This window comes from Acomys minous (assembly GCF_964271855.1).
Source record: "Acomys minous genome assembly, chromosome: 13".
Classification (NCBI taxonomy): domain Eukaryota; kingdom Metazoa; phylum Chordata; class Mammalia; order Rodentia; family Muridae; genus Acomys; species Acomys minous.
In genome coordinates, this window is record NC_140495.1 from 107,846,037 (window position 1) to 107,872,493 (window position 26,457).

At 53.0% G+C, this 26,457-nt stretch overlaps 1 protein-coding gene across 4 annotated transcripts in view; it reads left to right on the plus strand.

The window, feature by feature from the left end:
* Positions 1–26,457, plus strand: part of CPNE5 (copine 5) — a 114,768-nt gene that overhangs the window by 41,602 nt on the left and 46,709 nt on the right. For all 4 annotated transcript variants that reach the window (XM_084754037.1, XM_084754038.1, XM_084754039.1 and 1 more), the window contains 6 exons: positions 3,766–3,806; positions 4,672–4,718; positions 20,855–20,958; positions 22,403–22,442; positions 22,625–22,701; positions 26,268–26,327. In XM_084754037.1, coding sequence (XP_084610163.1) covers positions 3,766–3,806; positions 4,672–4,718; positions 20,855–20,958; positions 22,403–22,442; positions 22,625–22,701; positions 26,268–26,327 — 369 coding nt within the window. The remainder of the gene's footprint in view (positions 1–3,765; positions 3,807–4,671; positions 4,719–20,854; positions 20,959–22,402; positions 22,443–22,624; positions 22,702–26,267; positions 26,328–26,457) is intronic.

Below are 26,457 nucleotides of genomic sequence, written 5' to 3' on the forward strand. Positions count from 1 at the left end.
TAAGGGACTTTCTCAGCCACAGCCCAGTGCAAGCTTGGCAGGCAGGTCTGTGAGAGAGAAGCGGGGTGTGTGTGAGGTATGTGTGCTAGCTCACCCATAGCTCAGGCAAGGGCAGGGTATCCCCTCAGACTAGGTGGGGCTCTGTCTGCTGGGAAGCATCCCCCTCAGGCCCCTGTAAGGGGATCCCCCCCATCACCTTCTGCTGGGGCCTCAGCGGCTCCTGGCCCCACAGCCTGGTAACGTCTCTCCCAGCCTCCCACGTTAGAAATGAGTCCTTGGGGGTGGCAGGAAGCAAAGGGCCTTGGCTCTGCTTTCCCAGCCTCGGTTTTAGGAACAAAAGAATCGAAGCTCCAGGCTGCAGAGCAGACAGATAAAGGGTTTTATGCTCTTTTGGGGGGAAAATACGTTTTGACTGTAAGGGGAATTTTATTTTTTTCCTCTTTGAGCTTTCCCAAAGTAGAAAGCAGAGGAGAACCACGTGTGGTCTGGTTTAGACTGGCCTGGTCAGTGCCCTGGTGGCTGGAGCCTTGGGTGGAGTTGAAGGCCTGGTCTCACTGGCTGTGTGCCTCTGGGCAGGACACTCCCTCTGTCTGAGCCTGGGGTGCTCAGTGAGGCAGGTGAGGACCTGGCGACTGTGAGGGAGTCTCGGGGACCTTTGACATCCATGGGAGGATGAGAGACTCTGGGAAGGGCCCTAAGAACCTGCCTTTTTACCCCTGGGATCTGAAGTGAGCCCCAGGGAGTGAAGGACCCATTGCCAAGCAGCGATGCAGGCATCTCGGGAGCCCTACGCACCCCGTTTCTATCAAGTAAGGAATTGGATTGAAGGACATAAGGACAAAACAGGGCATCAGAGAAGGAATGAAGATGGAGACCCAGGCAAGGGTCCTCACAGCCAATGGGGCGGTCAGAGTAGGGCTTGGCTCCGTGAACCAGGAAGGGTAGAGGTCGCTTGTGGCTCTCTTCTCACTGAGCCTGAACTTCCTCAGAAGAGTGCTCTGGCCAGCACAGGCCGGTGGGGACTGGCCTGTAGGTGCCAGTTAACACGCATTTATCGATCTAAGCAGCCCTGGAACTGTACGGAGCCCCATTTTACAAATGGGGAAACTGAGGCATGAGATAGCCACGTCACCTGTGCAGAGCCGGGATGTGAGGCAGGTGGTCCCCGTCTGTAGCTACGGGGGATCATGAAAGCTCTGAGCGTCGCCCCGGACAACCCATGCTATCCTGTCCTGGTTTTGTGATTGCTTTAAACACAGGGTTTCACGATGTAGCCCAGGATTGCCTATAGTTTGTGGAACTCCTCTTGCCTCAGCTTCCGATGAGCTGGTACTATCCATGTGCATCACCGCACCTGGTTTATGCGGTTCCGGGACTCAAACCCAGAGCTTTGTGTGTGCTGAGCAGACACTACCCGCAGGGCTACATCCTCAGCTGCTGGTCACTCATTAAGGTCGTCCTCTGCGTTCTGCCCACAAGCTCATGACTCGGGCTGGGTGGGTTGAGACAGACGGTAGCAGTGCCTTTCCTGAAGGGGCAGGAGTAGCCGTGGACTCTGCGGCCATGGTATCCTGCGTGTTCCAGGCCAGAGAGAGTTGGAGGAGGGGGGCGAGGTGGTGGGTCCAGGTTCAGGATTGCAGCATCAAGAAGGAAGGACAGCGGCATGGAGGACGGAGGGCTGCGTTATCTTTGGGTGATGGTTGCCAGGGTGACTCTTGTCCCTGAGTTATTGAGAGTCTGAAGTGTATGGGCTAGGAGCCACTGGAGCCCGGAGCCAGGAGCCGTAGGCTGGGTCTTTCTTTGTTCAGTGTCGTACTTTTGGTTGAACACAGAGCCTTGTGCAGGCTGGGAAAGCTTTCTATGACTGACTTACATCTCCAACCTGGACTCTGATTCTTAGTCTAGCTGTGTGCCTATGGCCTGGCTACAAAGTGGATAACTGCATTTATTTTTTTTTTAAGATTTATTTATTTATTATATATACAGTGTTCTGCCTGACCCCCAGGAGAGCGTACCAGATCTCATTTATAGATGGATATGAACTACCATGTGGTTGCTGGGAATTGAACTCAGGACCTTTGGAAGAGCAGGCAGTGCTCTTAACCTCTGAGCCATCTCTCCAGCCCTAACTGCACTTATTAATCCTTACTCTCCTCTCCCTCTCTCTTGCCTTCCCTCCGTCCCTCCCTCCCCACCCCCTCGGCTGAAGCCTTCCTCACTAGCCTAGAAATGACTAAACTTGAGCCCCACACCAAACTTGGAGGGGACCCCGACATTGGAGGAATCTGTTTAAGCTCTCTCCCCCCAGGCTCAAGGAGGGGACAGTGGAGGGTGGGCACGTATTCCCCAGCGATTGCTGTCTTTGGCTGTGCTGTCCCTGGAAGCGGGACTTCTGTCTGCTACTGTCTGGAACACAGGTACAGAGCGTGGAGGACAGCCCCTGCCTCTGAGAGCTCCAGGGGCTCAGGGGACAGGTGATGTTGACAGCCTCTAGGACAGAAAGGATGGGCCTGCCCCACTGGAGACAGTCTGCACTGGGCTGTGTGACACCCCAATGACATATGTGGAGGGACAACACTCTACAGGACATGGCTCCCCAAGCCTCCACTTCCACCATTCAGCTGGGGCCACACCCACCCAGGGCTGAGCTGGCAGTGTTCGGGCATCTGAGCGGCACTAACGGACTCACCTACCACATTGAGCAGGAGGCTCCCAAGGCCACTCAGGGACTGTTGTCCCTATTCCTCCTTAGCCAGCCCAAGTCTTGGATCCATGTGTGAACTCTCTCTTGTTTGTTGGAAGCTAGGTCCCATGTAGCCCAGGCTACCTCAAACTCACCATGTGACTGAGGATGACCTTGAACTCATGAACCTTCTGCCTCAGCCTCCTGAGTTCTGGGATTACAGGACTGCTACACCATGTCTGGATGTGTTTGGGGTTTTGGAAACAGCATTCACCCTGTCCCCTAGATTGGCCTTGAACTCCATCCTCCTGCCTCAGCCTCCCAAATATTTGGGATTGTAGATGTGGGTCATCACACCTGACCTCAGCTCTGGTCTTCTTCACCTTAGGGAGATCTTATTCAGTTGAGTTCGTGTCCCCTTTGAGGAGTTATTCATTTATTCCTCAATGAGGAATCATTCATTAATTCCTCCATATGCCCCAGACAAGGGAATCAGCAGGCTGTGATAAGTATCCTGGGAGACCAGAGGCTAAACAGATACTTTCCGGTGGGTCATACTTATCAGTCATCCATCCATTCCTTATTTTTGAGTGACAGAAGTGATAGAAGGAGAGGTTTAAGAAGGGCTTGCTAGCTGAGGCTCACTAAGATTTGGCTTGTAAGAAGTACTAGGGTCCAGGGCACCATGGTGCCAATCTGAAGAAGCTGTGCCTATGGTGCGGGCAGGGGAGCACTTCAAATCTTAGGAGGCTTCAGGGCCTCCCAGGATATATATAAATATATATAATATATAATATAATAACATATATATACTATTTCCATTCACTATTCTAATTCACTATAGAGCCCCAGGGTAGCCTTGAACTCCTTAGTCTCCTGTCTCACTCTCTTCTACCTGGGTGCTAGGGTGACAGATATGTGGCATCCTGTGTGGTTCCTGGTATTTGTGAAGCTGATCAAGTGTGCTGACTGTCTTCCCTTTCTACTGTGTCCGAGGCCGTCCCCAGGCTCTGCATCAGCCTTAGGCCCTGACACCCTGTTCCCCTCCATCCCGCTAATTTCTCTTCTCTTCCCTCTTTCAGGAACCTCTTGGACAAAGACATGTTTTCCAAGTCTGACCCATGTAAGTCCTGCTCTGACAGAAACAGCTATCCCAGTGACAGGAGCAGCCCTGATGACTAGTGGCAGCGGCCAACAGCCGCCCTCACTAAGTGCTAGAGCTGTGCAGGCACAGGGCCAGTCAGTCAAGGCTGGCAAGCATTGCATTGATGGTGTCCAGAGAAGCACTGGGGAATTGGCTCCACTCGGCCCCCGTACTTGTGAGGTCTCAGCACCTCAGAGTAGCTTGGGAGGTGTTGGAGTGTCTGGGACAAGAAGACCTCTGTCCTGTGAGCCCCAGTTGGCCGTGGCCTGGGCTCAGGTGGCTAAGCATGATGTTGGATAGCTCTTTGGCCTTTTCAGAGCCTCAGTTTACCCACCAGTAAACAGGATCTGGTGATACTAATAGGCCTCATGGGATTGTTTAGGCTCTGAAGGGACAAAGTGTTTCAGATGCCATCGTCACCACACCTGCCCCTCAGTCCTTCGTCATGCCCTGCCTGCCTCACACCTGGCACCTTTCTATGCCATAGAAATCAACAGCCTTCGAGTTCCCGCCTAAAAGACATGTCGAGGTCTCAGGCCCCTTTGCCAGGCCAACTTCCAGGTAGTGCTGTGTAGACAAGAGACCCATTGTGGGGCTGGAGGTGTAACTCCGTGGCAGGGTGCTTGCTTGTCCAAGGATCTAGGGCCAGTCTTAGTGCTACAAAAAACAACAGACCAACTGTGGTCTAGGCTCTTACCCTCTCTCACCAAGACCGCAGCGGCTTCAGTATGTGCATACTCTTTTCTCAAACCCAGCCGAGCAATCTAGGGGGAGGCTGTTGACTCTCTACCTCCCCCTTGGCCTGAGATATTAACCCACGTGTCTTTTCTTTCTTTCCCTCCAGTGTGTGTCATGTACACTCAAGGGATGGAGAACAAGCAATGGCGGGAGGTAGGTGCCGCCCCCTTTTTTTTTTTTACTCTGGAAGCACGAGGGTGTTGTTGTTGGGTCCTCTGTAGGTACCAGCCTGTAGTACCAAAGGCTGGCAGAGCAAGCTGAGCAAGTGAAGACTGAAGACAGAGCAGGCTGCGCCTGTGGTCCGGGAACTCTGGTCAGAGGGGGAGGTGCAACTACGTCGCTCGCTCTGTGTAACTGAGACAACAGTTTAAAGGAAGGAAGGTTGACTTTGGTTTCACATTTCGGGGTGGGTGGTCTAGCGATGGTTGCATGGCCCCGTGCACTCGATTGGGGGAGCATGTGGTAAGGGAAGCTGTTCATGGAAGACGGGAAGAGGATGGAGGAAAATGCCCGGGAAGGAGGAGGCCCTTTGGGCCACAGCTGCAGTGGGCTCTGGGTGAGTGGGTAACCATAGAAACAGCCTCCTAGGCAGCCCCATTCTATGCCTCAGAGGACCTCTTTCTCGTAGGTTTACTGGTTCATAAACTGCTATGACTGGGGTCTGGTTAATCGCCAACACGCTCCTTGAGGCACCTCCCTGTTGTCCCCGTTGCTGGGTGTGTGGCTTCTTAGTAGTGACCTATTGGAATCTCTTTAACACTCAACCCTCCTAGCCCACAGCCTCACACATGCTCCTTCTCTGGACATACTGTGGCTTTCAGGACTCTGTGCCTGCTTCTTGCTTCTAGCCCTCACTGTAAACCTGGCTAAACGCAGCCAGCAGTGTCCGCGCCGTTGCTCGGATATGATGCTGCCTTGATATTCCCTCCATCCCATTAACGAGTCTATTACCTTTGACCTCAGCCTTTCCTGGGAGACATGTCTCAGGACATGGGCAAGATATACAGTGTCCTTGCCAGAATAGGCTGCAGATGGCTTTCACCTGAAATCCCATGAGCCTGGCCCTGACGTCTGCGTTGCTGCTGCTCCTCCAGGCTCCCACCAGAGACATCAATTAAGCTCTGCTTGTAGCATCCCTAAGGCTTCTCGTGCCTCTCGTGACTATTTCCAGCTCCTTCCGCAAGCCATGAGAGGGTCATTAAGTCACGGAGGGGACCCCACGTCTCTGCTGACAATCTGTGTTGGTTCCTGCTGCATAGCTGTCACACATAGGTGAGGAAGTTAACTTACAGGGAGGAACCATTCCTTTTCGCTCATGGCTTTAGAGGGATGCCAGCTTGGCCCCCTGAACTTGGGTAGGTTGAGGAGCTTGTGAAGGGAGAGGCAGGTCACCTCATGGTGGACAGGAAACCAGGAGAAGGAGGAAAGGCTGCCTGGGCAGGACACAAGCCCGGGCTGGGGAGACGGCTGAGCGGTTAGGAACCCTTGCTACTCTTGCAGAGGACCTGAGTTCAGTTCTCAGCATCCACACCAGGCAGCTCGCAGCTATCTGTAACTCCATCTTCAGGGGATGTCCTCTTCTGTCCTATGTGGGCCTTACACATGGCCCCCTACAGATACGCACATGTACATAACTAAAAATAAATAAATTATTTTTTAATTAAAAATTAAAAAAATTTTTTTTTTGGTTTTTCGAGACAGGGTTTTTCTGTGTAGCCTTGGCTGTCCTAGACTCGCTTTGTAGACCAGGCTGGCATCGAATTCACAGTGATCTACCTGCTTCTGCCTCCCAAGTGCTGGGATTACAGGCATGCACCACCACGCCCGACATACATTTTAAAATGTTAAAAAGATATAGCCTCCCCTCAAAGGTATGCCCTCCGGTGACTTCTTCTTCCAGCCAGGGCCTGCTTTCCACAGTTCTTCCTCCTACTAATAGTCTACTCAAAGTTTGGATCCATCAGTGGACTAAACAGTCCAATTACACCTCTAGAAATGAACCTCATGGGCACCCAGAGCTGGATTTCTCCGCTCTCCTAGGCTGTTCCCAGCCCAACCATGCTGACAAAATTAGCCATCACAGTCGTCCTGTTCTCAAGGACCCCAGTGTGAGAAGGCATCCCCAGGGACACCCCCAGACACAAAGGGGGTAGTCCACGCTTACACTCCCTGCCCCCACTGGGTATTTGGGGCTGGCCTCCCTTGTTCACCCTGCGACTCCCTAGCAGAGTCCCCTCCTATGTTTCTGGCCAACGTGAGCATGGCTTCAGGGAAGGGATTTCCTGCTCAGAAACCTTCCCGGCTCTCCTCTGCTTGCATCAAGCCCCAGCTCCCCAGCCTGGCTTCTGCATTCCACTGACAGCCACACTTTTCCAGCCGGGGCCATTTCAAGTGCTTTATGTGCCTCTGTCCCTTGTCACAGAGGCGTATGTGGAGAAGCCAATGTGACCTCAGGACCTCAGGAGGTGTATGAGGAGGAGACGCCTCTGTCTCCTCCTGTGAAGCCCCTGGAAGGATCCTGCTGAAAGCTCATCAGATTATGTTTTTTCTGTGTCCAGTAGGTCCGACTAGGCCAAACACCAGATGTTCCAGGCCTGCCCGTCCTGATGTGTTTTTTGTTTGTTTGGTTTTGGTTTTTTTGGTTTTTTGGTTTTTCGAGACAGGGTTTTTCTGTGTAACCTTGGCTGTCCTGGACTCCCTTTGTAGACCAGGCTGGCCTCGAACTCACAGCGATCGGCCTGCCTCTGCCTCCCGAGTGCTGGGATTACAGGTGTGCGCCACCATGCCCAGCTTGTCCTGACGTTCTTTCTCTGGGTGGCTGACCTCTCTTCCTTTCACTTGTTCCCTCCATCTCCCTGGCACCCCAGCCAATGCACACAGGACTCCTCCTGCCTCAGAGCCTGTGCACAGGCTGCCCCCAGGCTCTTTTCTTACACCCCTAATCCCCCCTCCACAATTTCTTCAGATTCTGACACCTATGCCACCCATGAGTAGAAGGCCTTCCCCATGTAAGGCCCCGCCCCCATCGCTGTCTCACGCACACCCTGTTCTGTCTCCTTGTCACTTTTTTTTTTAAACCATCGACCAGACTCTGATATCAGTATTTATTCTGACACACGTCAGCTCCACAGGGCAGGGGACCAGTCTGCCCAGCATAGGGTGGGCACTTCCTAACTGGTGGCAACGGGATTGGGACCTATGCAGGCTGATAAGAAATGGCAGCTGCAGCTTTGCGTGGTGGCGCACGCCTTTAATCTCACCTCTGGGGAGGCAGAGGCAGGCGGATCTCTGTGAGTTCGAGGCCAGCCTGGTCTACAAAGTAAGCCCAGGACAGCCATGGTGACCCAGAGAAACTCTGTCTCAAAAAGCAAAACAAAACAAAACAAAAAAATAAATAAATAAAAGAAATGGTAGCTGCTGTCTTGCCCCCCCCCCCGCCTCCTTGCCCCTCACTGAGCTCCCAGAATCCTCATGTGTAGAGAATGAACTACGGAAATAGGATGGTAGACATGAGGGACCCTAGGAAGCCTTGTCTTCCTTGTGTGACACAGAGCTGTCCCTCCTGACTCTTGAAGACAGGGCCCAAGAGAGGAGCAGGGGGTGTGGGGGGAGGAAGGGAAGTGGAAGGGAGGGTTCTTCCATGGTAAAACATGCAGTTTCTTTGGCCTATTGACGCTGACTTCCTGTGACTGTCCAGGCTGCCTGAGGTGCCTGAAGGTTGAGTGTGCTGTGTCTGCTGTCTTAAGTAGGCTAATGAACAAGACAGGAAAGCGTCGGCTGAGGCTGCGGACTCATGGCCTTGACGATTTCACCTCACTCCTCATTCCATCCCCATCAACTCCTGAGAGAGGGGCACAGGGGCGGGGCAGGGGGAGGCTCTGCATAGAGAGGGACCCCCAGGCTCCCAAGGTCCTAACGTGCCCCCTCAGGGAAGGGCCATCGTGAAGCCGGGAAGAGTAGGACACAGGCCGAGTCGCCAGACTTAGTGGAAGCGAAGGGCGGAGGGTGTACACGGAATCTGGGGAGCTGAGTTCCTCCTTCCACCGAGGCTCGCTGATGGGACTTTTCACTTCCTAAGACTTGGAAGCCATTGAAGCGTGAACCATATTGCTAGGAAACCGTTTAGCCTGCTTAAGTGGACTAATTACTTCCGAGGCCCTTTGGCCGAGCTTCCAGAGTTGAGCACTGAGAATACACGCTCGAGGCTTGGTGATTCGTTAGAGCAAGTCTGCGAGGACCTCTTCAGAAGGGCTCTGCTTTGGTGGGCTGTTAATTACACTCTATAATTGAAAATAGTCTCCCTTAGGTCCAGGGCCTCCAGTTGTCCAAGCTTCTGTGGGTCATGCCCCCCCCCCCCGCCACCCCTATTCTTGCCCCAGAACACGTGCAGGGCACACTTGTGCCTTTGTGGAGGTGGGGACCAGGATTAGACTCCACACAGAGAAAGATGAGGATGTGGCCTGTGATGAGGAACAAGATGTCAGGCGTAAAGATCCCTTGTGCCTTACACACAGCAGGCATCTAGACCATTGGTCTGAGTTCAGGCCTTGCTGATGGCTCTCCCCGTTAGACAATATTTGCAACACACAGCATGCGCAGATGCCACCCAGCAATGTACTGAGGAGTAGGAAAGCAAGTGTGAGTGGGGGCCAAGGCATTTGCCGTGTGTGTGTGTGTGTGTGTGTGTGTGTGTGTGTGTGTGTGTGTGTCTGGAGTTTGAGGCCAGCCTAGTCTACATAGTTTCAGGACAACCAGGGCTGCATAGTAGACTGTGGTCTAAAATAAAAACAAAAACCAAAAAAGATCATACTAATTTGGGCTGGGGGTGGGCATGTGTCACATCGTGCTTGTGGAGGTCATAGGGCAACTTCCGCCATGTAGGTCCTGGGCTAGAACTGCACTTAGACTTGCTGGTGAGCCGCCTCTCCGGCTCCCGCCCCATTGGTATTTTTTAAAAAGTCCTTTTAAAGTCGTGGTTATTTACGTGTGTGGGTATGTGCACACATATATGTATCCACGTTGGGGGGGGAGGGTATGTGCACACCATTACGCACACGAAAGTCAGAGGTCCGCTTGGAATTGGTTCTCTTTATTCACCAAGTGTAGGTATCAGGAATCGAACTTGGGTAGTCAGGCTTGGCGGTAGGCGCCTTTACCCAAGCAGCCCGGTGTTTGGAAGTTTTTAGATACCATTTGAATCTAATGTACAAGACTCACAGTTCAAGGAACAGAGACGAATGTGAGCCACAGAGCCTTAGGCTCCCTCTGGCTCCTCCCCTTGGCCGGCCTCAGGCTGAGCTTTGCCTTCGTGGGAGGGAGCACTTAGGTTTGCTCAGAAACACTGGGTTGCAAGGACATAGCACAAGCACACAGTAGCCGAAATGGTTGTGGGGGTGAGGAGGAGAAGGACAAACAGACACCCAGGCCTTGTGTCTTTGGGGGATGTAGTAAAGAGGTGGGGTGCTGAAGAGATGCTGCCACTGGCTGCCCTTGAAGAGGACTGGGGCTCAGTTCTTAGCACCCACACGGCACCCACAACCACCCCTGTTGTCACTTATGGGGGAATCCAATGCTGTCTTGGCTTCTGTGGGCTCCTGCACAAGGGCAGTACACATAAACTCACAGAGGTACACACACCCCAGAGACCTGCTCCATAGGCTCCCTGTGTGACGTCACAGTGGAAAACCCCCGTCCATCGATGCCCTAGGAAGGGGGTAACCCTTTCCAGCAGGCAGGAGCCATGTTGGCCACTGCACCTTCGTTGCCTGGAGGGGGCAAGCCACTCTCTACCATTCTGGAAGCTTTGGTGTGAGCTGATCCTACTGCGCCTGGGGAGTCAAGGGAGGAGCCCCATCTCGAACCTGCCCACCAGCAGCAGGGAAGGAGAAGACTGTTGTCACAGGCCCTGCCTGTCAGCTTTCCGCTGATTTTTACCATTTGGGTCATTTTTTTATGCCTTCTGAGAAAGCCCGTCTTCTCAGCACCTAAATGTGTCACCGCGTTTTATGAGAATCGACCCTAAGATGTAATTTTAGCCTAGGAAATTGAGTGCTATCTGCATCAAGCCTTGCCTGGCCTCCTGCGTGTCCTCAGGTGGCCAGCGGGGCAGAGTCTCAGAGTGGCTCATTTAAGAAGAGGACCGTTGCAGGGGCCCTGAATTTGAAAATGGGGGTGTGGCGGAAGGGGGGGAGGCGGGTCCTGCCTCTCCCTCACCACCCAGCTGAGGTCCCCATGGAAAGGAAAAGATAAGAAGGCAAAGCCTCGGGTGTTCTGATAGCCCCCATGCACCTGCAGGGCCTGCAGCCCCAGCTGTTACCACAGCCACTCATAGCTTCCTCCAGAGCACCGCATAGTGAGCATTTAACGTCTGAACATGGGCTGGGACATGTGCCAGGGACATGTGCCTTCACATGGCTATGCTGCCACACACACACATGTAGTGGGCACCGACTTAGTCTGTTGGAGCTGCTGTAACAAAAATGTTACATAGACGGTGTCCTGGTTTTGTTTCTCTTGCTGTGATAAAATATCCCTACAAAAAGCAATTTAGAAGCCCGGGTGGTGGTGGCACACACACCTTTAACCCCAGCACTCGGGAGGCAGAGGCAGGCGGATCTCTGAGTTCCAGGACCGCCAAGGCTACACAGAGAAACCCTGTCTCGAAAAATCAAACAAGAAAAGGGGGAAAAACAAGTTAGGGGAGGGGGGAGTTCATTTCAGCTCACAAGTTACAGTCCCTGTCCCTGTCCCTGTCCCTGCTGGGAGGTCAAGGGGGCAGGAACTTCAAAGAGCTGATCTTGTCACAACCACACTTCAGAGCAGAGAGGAAGAGAAAGGAGTGCAGCGAGCTTTGGCTCAGCCAGCTTCCCCCAAGGACCCCAAGCCAGGGATGGTGCCTCGCCCTGCAGGCTGACCTTTGTGGCAGGCGTTTTCTGCTTCCTTCATATTAGCTTGGAAACACTGACGTGTCTCTCACCAGAATTCCCTCAGCTCAGAGTTGGCGATGAGTCGGTTTTGTTGTTGTTGTTTGTTTTTAACCTAAGCGTGTGGTTTTATCTCCATCCTGTGTCCCCACTGGAGTCCCATCTCCTGCTCCGAGGCATAGGGTGACCACTGCTACAGTTGGACGTCAGCATCTTGGCTGTCTCCCCATCCTGGGTCAGCTACAGTCACTGTCCATGTGGGTGGCAAGGAGTTGGGAGGGAAGGTCTGCGGCGGCCCCTCTGTAGAGATCTCAGATGAGCACCCACGCTGAACCCAGTCTGATGAATATGCTTTAAACCTTTTTGGCCAGTGTGATGGCTCAGTGGGGAAAGGTGTCTGCGCTATGCCTCAGTGCCTGAGTTCGGTCTCTGGAACCCACAATGGTAGAAGGAGGTACCTGACTCCAAGTTATCCTCTGGCCGCTATATGCACTGTGACGGACACACATCCCCCCTTCACACACCAAGTACATGAATGTAATAATTCAAACAAACAAAACCACCAAACCTGTCCTGGATATCCCTTCACACTCTGTCTTCGCCACTTGACTCACTATTTCTGGGCCCTAGTTTTTATCATTAATAAAATGATACCCTGGTGCCAGCTCCCTTAGCAGAGATTAAATGGCAGAATCCGTGGCACAGTGCCTGTTTCTACTCAGCTTTGTCCTCTGACAGGCAGAGAAAAGGCTCTGTCCCCTTGTCTTCCCCTTTTGTAAACAGGGACGACTGACGGACCTGCTGCGCCCCTGTGCACACTCCATGGCGGGAGTGTCCCTACCCCTCCCTTGGCCCTCACTACACCAGGGAGGGACACAAGGCTCAGAGGGTTCTCCCTCCTCCCTGCAACCTCGCTAGCATGTGGGTTGGTCGTCTGAGCTGGGGTTCCTGGCCAGGCCACTGAGTTTCAAAGTGGACTCTCCTGTCCCCCTTTGAACGTATGTGTGTGGGTGGGGGAGGGGGAAACTCCTGCTCCTCCTTCAACCCGAGGCAGCCATTATTTCTGGGTGGTACAGTCGACAGGCACCCAGGCTCTCGTCTGCAGAGTGAGTGGAGTTTTGTGTTTCTGGTAGGCTGGAGGTCCTAAGCCTACTTCCTTGATGAGCCTCTGTCCTCTGTGGCGTTAGCTTCCCTGTGCGACTGTGGCTGAGCTGTTGAGAGTGTAGCTCCAAGCTGGCGTGGCGGTGCGTGTTTTAATCCTAGCACTCGGGAAGTCAGGCAGAGGCAGGCAGATATGGTGAGATCGAGGACAGCCTGGTCTACAGAGCAAGTCTGGGCCAGCCAAGGCTACACAGGGAAACCCTGTCTTGAAAAACAAAAAAGAAAAAAAAAAAAAGAGGGTGTAGCTCCAGAGTCCGATCCCAAACCGGCTTCCACCTGCCCAGCAGGGAGAACTCGGGTGAGAACTCAGGGAGGTCGTCCCTCAGCTCACACTCTGCTGTGAGGATTATATGACTTCACTTGTGGAAGGCTCGCAGCGTACACACACAGCCAGCAACGGTGTCCACCCCCCTCCCGCCCCCCCCTCCCCCGCGCCAAGGGAGAAGCTAAGCTTCACCCAGGAGGGATGCTGATAGCACACTTGTCCAACCAGGGTCCACTTGTCCACTTGTCCAGGTTAGGGTGAGCTGGAGGATGGTGGTCCTGGGGACCTGGCCTCAGCTGCCCTTCGGGCTGGGCTTGCTCGCCCTCACCCATTTCCACAGCCTGAGGAGGCCAAGGAAGGTGGAGCAGGGTGGGAGGACGGGTTTGCTGGCTTGGCAGCCGAGTTCTTTGGCAAATGGCTATTCCCCCAGGGAGCCTGGGACCATTTAGCAGATTATGTGGAACAATGGCTAATTAGACGCTGAGGGGTTTTTTTATTTTTATTTTTTTATTTTTTGGCAGGAAGTCTTTCATTATAAGCTGCACAGAATTTCGAATCCTGGCTAGAGAGGGCACCTCCTCTATTCGGCTCTAGAGGCGGGAAGGTCTTTGAGCCTGGGTCATCTCACCCAGTCAGGTGTGCCAACACATCCCTGCCCTCCATCCCCTTATGCCCAAACAGAACAGGATGTGGTGAGGGAGGGAGGGAGGGAGGTGCTGAGCCCAGAACACCGTGACTTTTTCTGTTGGAGGTTCCGTCCTCTGAGCTCAGTTTGCCTTATACTACCAAGAGGGAGTTGGCCATAGTATTCTGGACTCTTCTAGTGAGAGAACTTAACCAGACTCAAAATGCTAGCAGGCCTGGAACAGAACCGCACCCTCGTGTCCTTCCGTGCTGCCAGGTGGTCAGCTGTCGGGCACACAGCAGGGCCCAGCTCCCAGCCTTGGAAAGCACCCTTGCCTTTTCTACTTTGAGGCAAACATGGTTCTTGGCCTCTAATCTTAATCCCAGTGAACGTGACTCATGAATGGCCAGGGCTGGACTCGGCAGCCAGGCTTTCCAATTCTCTGTTTAGGAGCCAGATAGAAAATTGCAGCTGGGCGTGGTGGCACACGCCTTTAATCCCAGCACTTGGGAGGCAGAGGCAGGCAGACCACTGTGAGTTTGAGGCCAGCCTGGTCTACAAAGTGAGTCCAGGACAGCCAGGGCTACATAGAGAAACCCTGTCTCAAAAACAAAAAACAAAAACAGAAAGAAAGAAAGAAAGAAAGAAAGAAAGAAAGAAAGAAAGAAAGAAAGAAAGAAAGAAAATTGTAGGGGAGCCGGATGGAGAACAGCTCAGGATGGCCCTGGCCTCCTGTCCCAGCCAGCACAGCCACTGGGGCTCTACAGCAGGAGTGAGGTGGGAGACAGGTGTCTCAGAAGGTCCAGCTGCAGTTTGTGGAAGGCAAGCATTGCCTCTTGGGGCGGGGGGAGGCCCACTTACCGCTGTTCAGGCTTACAGACAGCCCCCCACTCATTACTGAGGCAGGGGGCCAGCAGTGGAGATGCTGCAGGATGCTGTGCCTCTTCTCTTACCTCTGTGTTCCCTTCCGTGTGAGATGGGCACCATAATGGCGTGTCTTCCTGGGGTCCCTGGGGAAACTAAATGGTGTTGTGGTAGTGGAGAAGTTGCAATACAGAGCTGAAGGAAGAGGATTTGACAGAAGCGAGGAACCTGAGTGAGGGATGTTGACAGGGCTGCGTGGGCTGGCAGCTGGCCGACCTGGGCCTCTGTCTGGGGCCGTTTCCTAATTGGCCGTGTGGGCTTGACCAGAATGCCCAGGCTCTTCTCCCTCCTTTTCTTCCTCCCTGGGTAACTGAAAGCATTTGATCTCTTCCAGCTATGAATCCTTTAGACCCTAGGGTCAACCTGTCAGTCGACCACAGGAGAATCCAGGGGCATGTGTGCTTGTGCGTGTGCACGTCTGTGTGTAAGGGCAAGGCTGTCCATGCAGCACTGTGCACATAGAGGTCAGAAGCCAACCTCCACTTTGCCACAGGGAACCGCACCCTCTGTGGTACAGAGTTTTAAAACAAAACAAAACAAATCTTCAAACCGCAGAATAACCATCCTGGACTCATGGCCTGGCCATGCTGCGATGCTGTCCTGGGTCTCCTGGTCTACAAAGTAAGTCCAGGATCGCCTGGTCTACAAAGTGAGTCTAGGACAGCCAGGGTTACAAGAGAAACCCTGTCTTGAAAAACCAAAAAAACAAAAACAAAAACCTGATCAAAAACCATGGCTTAGCCGGGCATGGTGGCACACACCTTTAATGCCAGTACTCGGGAGGCAGAGGCAGGCAGACTGCTGTGTGAGTTCGAGGCCAGCCTGGTCCACACAGAGAAACCCTGTCTCAGAAAACAAAAACAAAAACCAACAACAACAACATAATAAAACAAAACAAAAAACCATGGCTCTTCTCCCCCAGAAGATGCGGGCATGAATCCACAGACCCACTCAGAGCCAGGAGAGGGGCCTCGGCCTCTGAAACCAAGTGGACCACTGCCCTTTCCCACTGGCCCTCACTTCAGCACTCAAGTAGATGGGGCCAGCAAGACCCCCCACAAAGCAGGGGAGGCTGGTCCCTCAGTGTCCCCCATGGAAGCCCTTAGATGGGACAAGAGCATTGAGAGAGAGCCTCTTTTCAGAGGGTTGTCAGTGGCAGTGCGAGAGAGGAACCCTCATGTTAGACAGGGACTCACCATGTAGCCATGGCTGTCCTGGAACTCTGTGCTCTGTGCAGACCAAAGTAACCTCAGACTCACAGAGATCCACCCGTCTTCTTCCTGAGTGCCAGGACTAAAGATATGTGCCACTATCCCCAGGTCCACATTTCTTTTAAAAAATTATTACATTTACTTATTTGGGGGGGGGGAGGGGCGTGGGACATGGCACATATCCTATGGTGAGATTGCGGAGGTACAACTTTAAAGGTGTCAATTTTCTTTTACCCTGTGGGCCCTGGGGCTTGAACTCAGGTCATCAGGCTTGGCAGCAAGCACCTTTCCAAGCTAGCGGTCTTAGACGGCACAAGCGTTAACGCAATGGATTTGAGCAGAGCAGAGGAGTGAGGATAAAGTCTATTCTTATGATCAAGTGATCTCGAGATTGTGATAGAAAAATCCATACTAGCACCCCAGCAGGAAGGACTTTGCCTCTGTCCCCGTCATCTACCGAGAAAGTTTTCATAAGGAGTTTCTTTCGAAGGCATGGGTTGTACTGGGGCAGGCCGCGGTGGGGGGCTGCTCCCACCCTGGCCCTGCAGGGACGGTGAGGATACCGCTGTGTCTGGTGGAGGTGAAAGAGCATGCCTTGGAGAAGACGTAGGACCGCGAGAAAGCCTTCCCGGTGCCTATCTGCCTGTGTTTCCCAGGGTTTTCCATAGCCAAACCCTGGTCACAGCCACAGGACAGTCTCCCATCGGGCCAGCCTTTGTCCTGACAGGCTGGTCCCTGGAGCCTCAGGGCCTCACGTGGGAGCATTAAAGGAGGCTTTGCTCTGAGCATGGGGGCTCACCTGTCCTCAGAATGCCAGTTCTTCTGTGTGGCAGAGCCCCTTGGGAGCCACTTAATTCAGTCCCTGAAGAAGTTTCAAGGCTTGCCGGTTCTCTGAGGGTCTCTCTGAACTGGATGATCTGCGGTTAATGCCGCTTAATTGATGTTCTCAGGGCTTAGTCATCAGAGCCCTTGGGAGCGGCTTCCTCGAGAAGCTTCCCTGGGTCTGTTGCTAGGGGGCAAAGCCTATCAGAGGGTAAATACTCGAATTTCCAGATTCTTTTTGCTTTTTTTTTTTTTTTAAATTCTTTTCTCCCATAGGAAGCATGCCAGTCCTGAGGTCAGGGAGGCCCCCTCCCCGCCGCTGCCCTTGCTCATGCATCTGGGAGTACTCTGGAAGGTTCTCTAAGTCTTCTGCGTCCTGTGCTGATTTCCTGGCTTGGACACAGCCCCGGTTCACTTGGGCCCCTGTGCTTTCCTGGGGTTTGCTTTGGGGTTCATGGGGGCTTGCTTTGGGGCTCGTGGCACTCACAAGCATCCTTCTCACTGGTCGCAGAGCTTGGACCAAGTCTATTCAAGAGTAGAATGGAGGGATGGATGGGTGACTCTGAGAAAGTGTCTGGGCTCCAGGTTCAGGATGGTGAGGGGCCTGGCCTCTTCCCCTGCCCCCCTATGATGGGGTGCACCAGCCATCAGGATGTAGGCAGGCTCTGGCGCTCGTACTTTATCTCCCCACATTCTGCCTGGAGAACCCTGAAATCCAGCGCCCAGGTTGACTCCCCAACCCTCATGGCCATCAGTTCAGTTGTATCCCTGCCTTCCTTAGCAGGGGTATATACATGGAGCCTGACAGGGACCCATTGGCCTCTTAGAATTTTAAAATCAGAGTTTCAGCACGCGCCGCCCCCCCCATCCCCGCCCCCCCCCCGTTATTAGTCCAACTAATGAAAACCCGTAAAGCTTCCTCAGCAGGCCCCTGGGCTGTGGGTTTCACAGTTATGATGTTCGTATGTTAATTACGCCTGAGTTCGGTAATCCTTCAAGCCCCTCCACTGTTCCGGGGGCCTCTGGAGCCCCCCTCCATCCTGTTTCCAGGGGAACCCCGTCTCCTTCTCCAGCACTAAGCAGTCTCCAGGGAATGCCCTCTTTGTCGAACCTTCAAGTGCCACTTTCAGAGCAGCCGCTCTGGTCTTCCCTGACGAGGGTTTTCCGTGGAGTGTGGGCTGGGAGCTGGGCTGTGGAAAGGGGTGTCTGCCGGTCCTGGGGGGGGGGAGGGCACGGTGCTTCAGGCTAGAGGTGTTGAAGGTGAGCAGCAGGAAGTCTGATGTTTCCAGAGAGTTCTCCAAAACACAAGTGTTTACCTGCAAAAACTCCTGCAAGGAAGCCATTAGGAGAAATTTTCCTTCTGTCTGAAGACAGGAGGTTCACTTAGAAGGGGCGGGGGTGGGGGGTGAGTGGGCGTAGGAAATCCTTTGCAGCGGGCGCCATGTTTGTGAGGTTGTTTTGGAATGTAGGAGAGACAGGAGCCCGGGTTTATTAAACCCGAGTGTCGTGTGTGTGTGTGTGTGTGTGTGTGTGTGTGTGTGTGTGTGTGCGCGCGTGCGCGCGCGCCCTTCCCCCACCCCCTCTGTTGCTGGCACACAGCAGGGGCATCCACGGTGCTTGGAAAATAAACCACCTTGTCTTATTTCCATCAGTTCAGATGGCTCCCTCCAATGAGGAGAAGTATAAAAATATCATGAGTTCCATGCTGTGTGGCCATGGGCAGGTTACTTAACCTCGCTGATTTGTTTCTGCACTTGGTGAATAGCCCTCAGAAGTTTTACAGGAATGGAATGAGATAGCTTAATGACCCACTTGATCTAGAAAACATTCAGTGGAGGCTCAGTAAATGTTAGTTTTCTTCCTCCCTCCCGCTGCCTTAATTCATCAGTGGCTGTCAACCCCATCCGCTTGTTAGCAGGGTCTAGAGACCCTCCAGGACAGATGCACAGTTGTTGGGGCCCCACACACTTCGATTCCACCTTAATTGGTCTGTGGAGGGGCTGAGTGTGGGTGGTTTGGTTTTTTTTTTAAGCATCTGCTAAAGCATGTATTAATGAAATGAGCACAAGACAAAAAAATCATGTAGTTTGTCACACCCCACTGAGACAGCGAAAACAACACCCAGCTAGGCACACAGTGATGGGAGGGGATGCAAGGGGGCGGGGTGCAGGCACCCAATCTGACACTGCATGCGATAAGCTCACTTGTCTATGCAGGCTGGGTAGGAGCTATTTGCACTGTTCACTTGTCTATGCAGGCTGGTGAGTAACCCACACTGGGCACTGAGCTCACTTCTTGCCTGCAATTTGCAGCGTAGCCCAGAAAAGACACTGAAAGGGATGGGGGCCTACACTGGATATATATATATATATATATATATATATATATATATATATATATATATATATATATATATATATATATAGTGGGCAAGGCCCTGGGCTGACCCCCAAGCTCTGCCAAAGCAAGCAACCGGTGTGCAATACAGACTGAGCTTGCATAAGGCTGGGAAGGTACAGGGTGGGGGCGGGGGTGGGAGGCAGATCAATCTCCATCCTCTGATGGCACCTCACAGCCAGCTTGTGATGGGACTGAGACCCTCCGCTCTAGAGTGTCTGCCAGGAGCCAGCCTTAGTGCAGGTTTCATCTCCCCCATAATACCTGTGGCCCCACAAGACCCAGGCCTGGCTTGTGACTTCGGGTGAGCAAGCCTTGGGTGTGTGTTAGGATAAGTAGTGAAAGGTACCTTGGCAGGTTGGAGGCCAAGGTGTGCCGCTAAGAGATCATGCCAAGCGACAGATCTGACACCAGAAGTTTTCATTGGGGAAGAGAGGAGAGCGAAAGGCTGTCTCAAGTGGGGACAGAGACAGACAGAGACAGACAGACAGACAGACAGACAGACAGATCAGCAGAGAGAACCAACAAGACAGACACAGAGATCTGGGGTAGATATGATCTTTTAAAGGGTACACATGTCGCATAGGGAAAATGTACCCAACCTGGTGTCAAGCAGGTGATGACATAAGCTGCTGGCGCTCTGTCCTTGAGAAGCAGGCTGGTGGAGCCCGCCTAATTTACAACAGTGTGGTCCTAGACAAGTTTTGTTGTTGTTGTTGTTGTTGTTTGGTTTTTCGAGACAGGGTCTCTCTGTGTAGCCTTGGCTGTCCTGGGCTCACTTTGTAGACCAGGCTGGCCTCGAACTCACAGAGACCCACCTGCCTCTGCCTCCCGAGTGCTGGGATTAAAGGCGTGCGCCACCACACATGGCTGTCTTCAAGAACATTTTGTACCTTGTGTATATTCTGCTTTCCAGGAGTGTGTTATTAAACTGGGTCACGTGGCACACACCTGTAATCCAGGCACCTGGGAGGCAGAGGCAGGAGGTCAGTGCCACCCTATGTAATTCAGCTATGCAATGAATTTGAGATTAGCCCTGGCTACATAGGGAGCCCTTGTCTCAAAAAGAAAAAAGAAGGAAGGAAGGAAGGAAAAAACCCAGGAGGAGAGAGATGTGTCCTCTCCTCCTACCATCAAGGCTCAGGTGGGGCGTCACCTGACGTACACACCTAATCCAGGTGGTGCTCTTGGGAGGTAGAAGCAGGATTGTCTGCTACGTAGAGAATTTGAGGCCAACCTGGGGTACGAGAGACCATGTCACGCACACTGAAAAGGTACACCCCTAATTGTGGAGCCTGTCATAGGGTTGGTACAAGTTCAGTGGTGGCTCGGATACCTAGAAAGTTCCCTAGGGGAGGTGGCATCAGCAGTGAGCACCGAGGAATTGGAGGACCTGTGTGCTGGCTACTTTTATGTCAGTTTGACACTGATGTCATCCTCAGAGAGAAAGGAGCCTCAGCTGAGAAAATGCCTCCATAAGATAAAGCTGCAGGCAAGCCTGTAGGGCATTTTCTTAATTAGCGATTGATGAGGGAGGGCCCAGCCTGTTGTGGGTGGGGCCATCCCTGGGCTGGTGGTCCCGGGTTCTATAAGGATGCAGGTTAAGCACTCTATGGGGAGCAAGCCAATGAGCAGCACCCCTCCATGGCCTCTGCATCAGCTCCTGCCTCCTGGTTCCTGCCCTGTTTGGCTTCCTCTCCTGACCTCCTTTGGTGACCAGCTATGGTGTGGAAGTGTAAGCCAAATAAACCCTTTCCTCCCCAGGTTGTTTTGGTCATGGGGTTTCACTATAGCAATAGTCACCCACTGTCTGGCAGTGAAGGGAGGCATGGGCTCAGGGCAAGGTTAGAACACGCTGGGCCGTCACACCATCTACCCTCCACGAACTGCCTGGGGCTCATGCCTGGAGCCTAATGCCCTGGGGTTGGAATTGGAGCGCACACTGTGCCCGTCTCTTGCAGTTTGGACGCACTGAGGTCATTGATAACACGCTCAACCCGGACTTCGTGCGCAAGTTCATTGTGGATTACTTCTTTGAGGAGAAGCAGAACCTCCGCTTTGACCTGTGAGTGGAAGGCGGGGCTCATGCTGGGGGGGGGGGGGATGGGGGGCAGGACTAGGACCCAAGGTGACAGGTTAGAAGTCGAGAAGCAGAGATATTCCCAGGAGACCAGGAAGATGAAACACACACACACACACACACACACACACACACACACACACACACACACACACACACACACGCCCCGAGCCTTGCACCCACCCCCACCCCCGCCTCGAGCCTTGCTAGGGTGTGGAAAAGAGGGTGATCTTATCCAGCATTTGTCTCAATTAAGGGGAAGGGGCCTGGGCAAGGGGCCTGACCCTGAGGAGCATCCACGTAGGCAAGTCAGGCCTCAACCTCTGCACTGTTCTCTCCCTGGCATCCAAGGCTCCTGCTGGCCTCTCCCCACATTGCGGGGTGCAGCATCTAGTCTCTCAGCAGAGGTCATGGACCCCCCCCCCAACCAGAAAGAGGGACAGGGCCCTCTTGGTAACTGGGCACGGAATTTGTGTCTTTTCTAGGGGATGTGAGGGAATGAGGTAGTTTGCAAAGGGCAGTGTCCTGCAGAGGACTCAATAGAGTGAGAGAGAAAGGGGCAGGGGCCTGAGGGAATCTGGCAAAAGCGCACCAGAGTCGTGCGTGCGTGCGTGCGTGCGTGCGTGCGTGCGTGCGTGCGTGCGTGCGTGCGTGAGCTAACATGGGAAGTAGAGAAAGGCCTCAGTGCCGAACGAACACTCTGGACAGTGGGTAGTGATCCCCAGCCCTCAGCAGGTGCAGCCCTCAGCAGGGGAGGCTGCTGGAGGAAGGGCTGCAAGCCACACCCTCGGATAGCAGGCTGCAGCTCAGGTGGCCTGCCTATAGCCCACTCAGGTGGAAGTAGCCACGCCTCCCTCCCTCCGGAGTGACTGACCAGCTCAGTGCAGAGGCAGGCCCAGGGTAGGAGATGTGAGCACAGAGCTGCCAGACAGACCACACTGAAGCTGGGAAGACAGACAACTGGGAGTGATGGACAGGGTGACCCAGCCAGGGTACAGAGTTCACTCGTGTCATTTCCTGTTCTTAGGGACATAGTCCACATGTTTTAAAAATTAATTACATTTATTCGTTTGTATGAGTGTATGTGTGTGTCATGGCAGGCTGTGGAGGCCAGGGGACAATTTGTGAGAACTGGGTTTGTCCTTTTCCTTCCTGTGGGTCTCGGGGTTTGAACTCAGATCATCAGGCTTGGCTAAAAGCACCTCTAATTGCCAAGTAGTTTTCACCGGCTGGGAAATGGCAGAAATCCTGAGACCAACTGGACTAATCATGGCCAGATTAGGGCAGGATGGGCCTCCAAGACTCCCAGGTCCTCATAGTAATGGAGCCCACCTGAAGGGTGGGGACACCTGACTCTGTTCAGTGCCCCAGACAGGGTTAGGTAGGATGTCCCCTGCCTGCCTTTACCATTTCTCCATGTTCCCTCTAGGTACGACGTTGACTCCAAGAGCCCGGATTTATCTAAACACGTGAGTTCCTGCCAAGACTGCCCAGCGAGCCCAGGCTGTGTCTTAAACGCCATATTCTGGCTGGGGCCTGGACTTCACTCAGAGAACACGTATCCAAGGCTGCATGTGACACTTCAGTGGGGGAGGTGGATGGCTGTCAACAAGGTAGCTGACACCGGTTTCTTCTGCCCCTGGATATACAGGACTTCCTGGGCCAGGCCTTCTGTACCCTTGGAGAGATTGTAGGGTCCTCCGGGAGCCGCCTGGAGAAGCCTCTCACGTAAGTGTAGGAGGGGTACAGCCTGCCTGGGTGCACCTCCACCTTGTGATGAGCTGTCTTCTGCCCACCCTGCTGAGAGCCTGCTGGTAGCAGAGCGTCAGACAGCCAGGGCTTTAAGAGTGAGGGGGTCTCAGGCCCTTCCCTCTCTCCCTCTCTCTCTCTCTCTCTCTCTCTCTCTCTCTCTCTCTCTCTCTCTCTCTTTCTGCTTCTCACTCAGTTATTTTGGAAGGAGCCAGACTGAATTATTAGAGCGTGCATTCCTGCAGGGAGGGGTGGTGACTGAGAACTATCTAGTCAGTTTGCAACCCTGCCTCTCCAGTTGTGTAAGGAAGAGACTGGAGAATATTGGGGGAAGTGACATGCCTAAGGCCACACAGCCAGCAAGTGGGAAAGCTGGGATTTGAACCTGGCCTTGATCTGCACAGTGTATTGCTCGAGCTATCCGCTGCCTGTAGATGTAGACCTGAGATGGGAGCCTAGAACAGGCAGGAACTGCCTCTCATTCTCCTCCCCATCCCCACCCCACCCCCAGTCTGCAGGACAGGAAGGCACTGAGAGGGGGCTGGGGGCGGGGCACTTCTAAGGAGAACTGTTACTCTGGGTGGCCTCCGGGGTTCCCACTGTGCAGCTGAGGGTAGCTTGTCATTATTCCGGAAGAAGGCCTAGGGACAGGGACAGACAATGGGAAATAGACACAGACAGGTGTCCAGGCCACAGGGCAGGGCATGCAGGAGAGAGGGGGTTCACAGGGCCTTTCACTTGTTTCTGCTGAGTGTGTCTATGTCTGTCTGTCTGTCTGTCTGTCTGTCTGTCTGTCTGTCTGTCTGTCTCTCTCTCTCTCTCTCTCTCTCTGTGTGTGTGTGTGTATAGGGATCAGACTCTCCTAGACCCTTGCCTATAACTCTTAACTATATGGTAGCATCAGGACCCCAAGAAAGGTCTCTTTTCCCCCTCAAAATTTCTATCTCTGGTTCCCCAGAAAGAAATAATAGCTATCACTTATTGCGATTGGGCAGGGAGGGACTCGGGTTTGGAGGCTCTGGAGCTTAAAGAATTTGGGGGACTCTTAAAGAAAATGATACAAAAAGATGGAGGGATGGTTCCATGGGAAAAGCACTTGTCACTCAGGCATGCACAGTAGGTCCTCAGCACCCACATGCTCACTAGACAGGCCTGGCACCCCAGCCTCGGGAGGCAGAGACAGGAGGTTCTCAGAGCTGGCTGGACGGGGTGAATCACAAAGCTCCTGGCTCAAGTGAGAGCCACTGCCTGTTCATGACGTGGAAAGTGACAGCCTCTGCCCTCCACAGGCATGCACATGCACACCCATGCACACATAAATGATACAAATTCACATTGGCTAGACAGTCTCAAACATGTATTAAACTGATTCTTTAAAAACAACAACAATATGTCTGGCCTGAGACAGCTCAGCAGTTAAGAGCACGTGCTGCTCCTACAGACGCCCCGAGTTTGTTTCCCAGACCCACATCAGGCAGATCCCATTCCAGGCAATCTGCCTGGCCTCGAACTCACAGCGATCTACCTGCCTCTGCCTCCCGAGTGCTGGGATTAAAGGTGTGTGCCACCACGCCCAGCTGATGGTCAGTGTTTTAAGACTGAAATCTGTGCAGGAAGCCCTCGGCGTCCATGGGGTCACATGCTGTACTCCATTAACTAAATACTAAAAGAAGGTTGCATATTCTAGGACGTGCACTGATATTTCCGTGGTCACTATCCAGAGCAGCAAGCCCGTGCTGAGCATTTGCTCTGTTAGTTACTATAACTCACCTAAAGACGACAGACAGTCCAGGAGATGTGAGGCATGGTGGTGCACACCTGTTACCCATCCCTTGAGAAATGAAAGGCAAGAGGTGTTCAAGGCCATCCTCAACTATATAAGTTGAAGGCCAGCCTCGGCTATGCGAGGCCCTGTTTGTTCTTTCTTTCTTTCTATGTGCATTAGTATGAATGTGTCAGATCCTTTGAGACTGGAGTTACAGACAGGTTTGAGCTGCCATGTGAGTGCTGGGAATTGAACCAGGGTCCTTCGGAGGAGCAGACAGTGCTCTTAACCACCGAGCCACCTCTCCAGCCCCTGCTATTTATTTCTAAGCAAATAGTAAACTAAAATAAATGGGAAGATATGTGAGGCCTATAATCAGATACTGTGGTGGCAGCTAGGCGGCGGTGGCGCACGCCTTTAATCCCAGCACTCGGGAAGCAGAGGCAGGCGGATCTCTGAGTTTGAGGCCACCCTGGCCTATAGAGCAGATTCTGGAACTGCCGGGGCTAAACAGAGAAACCTGCCTCGAAAAATAAAAACAAGGAAACTTGCACACCCAGAGAGAGGCCATGTTGGCCCAGAGGAGTCCAAGCACCAGCTCTTTGTGCCTATGACATCATTAGTTTGTTTTTCTCTAGTGGTTGAGAGTAGAGGAGGAGGATGTTATTTTGTGACAGGGTCTTACTACAGGGCAGCCTCAAGCTCAAGATGCCTTGTGAGTCCTGGGATTGCAGCTGTGCACCGCCACACACTGTTTCCTTAGAGTGTTTGAATCAGGCCTCAGATTTTTTTTTTTTTTTTTTTTTTTTTTTTTTTTTTTTTTGCCTCTGCTTCCCAAATGCTAGAGTTGTGGGCATGCACCTCCACACTTTGCCAGCTGTATTAATTTCCTAGGGCTGTTGATGTGAACGCTATACCGAGTGGCTTAAGTAGGAGAAATTAAAATTTGTATACTTCTGGACGCCAGAGTTCCAAATTCAAGATGCTGGCTGAGTTCCTTTCTGCTGAGGCCCCTCTCCTTGGTTTGGCATGATTGTGCTTTTTCTTTTCCTGTCCTCAGGGAGTCTTCGTCCTGTGTGTGACCTCGTGACTTCACTTCCTTTTCTACTTGGTTTTTAAAAGTCTTTTAAAATTATTTTTATTTAAGCCTATGCATCTATTTTTGAGTATGGGTATGTGCACATGAGTGCAGGTGCCCTCAGAAGCCAGAAGAGGGCGTCAGATTCCCAGAGCTGGCTGTGAGCCTCCTGATATGGGTATTGGGAGCCAAACTTGGGTCCTCTGGAGGAGCAGTCCTTACTCTTAACTGCTAATCCATCTCTTCAGCCCCTTTAAAGGGCCTGTCTCCAAATACAGTCATATGGGGTTTGGGTCTTCCACATATGAACAAAGAGGCACAGATAAGACACTGGGGCCCAGGAATGTGACACAGACAGTCAGGGTCACCTGAGGCAGAGGCTGAGCTCCACCCTCAGTTTCTGGTGCAGTAGGTCTGGGTAGGCCTAAGGCATGTTTGTAGCATCTTTCCAGGGGCTGCTGGGGCTGCTGGTCTGTGTGGGGGAGGGGGGTGTCCCACTTTGAATACCCCAGGGACAGCATGACTTGCCCAGGGCTTCACCCTAAAGGTCTGGGAGGTTATTCTGGCTCTGGGCTTTTAGTCCCATGTTAGTGACTTCCAGGACAGAAACCTGGCTCCTGGTGTCCACGCGTCAAGTGTTCTGTGCCACGGAGACTGGGCTCCTGGGCTCACACTTGGCTTTCTCTTCCTCTTTCTCCACAGGATAGGAGCATTCAGCCTGAACTCCAGGACAGGCAAACCCATGCCAGCTGTGTCGAACGGGTAAGTCACCACGTAGCTGTGGCCCTCGTGTCCTTCTGCATTCAGCCAGCTCTACAGAGGCCACCTGCCTCTGGGCCCAGCTCCTGATCCTGGGTCACGTCACAAGGTCTCACACAGCTGGAGCCTGCTG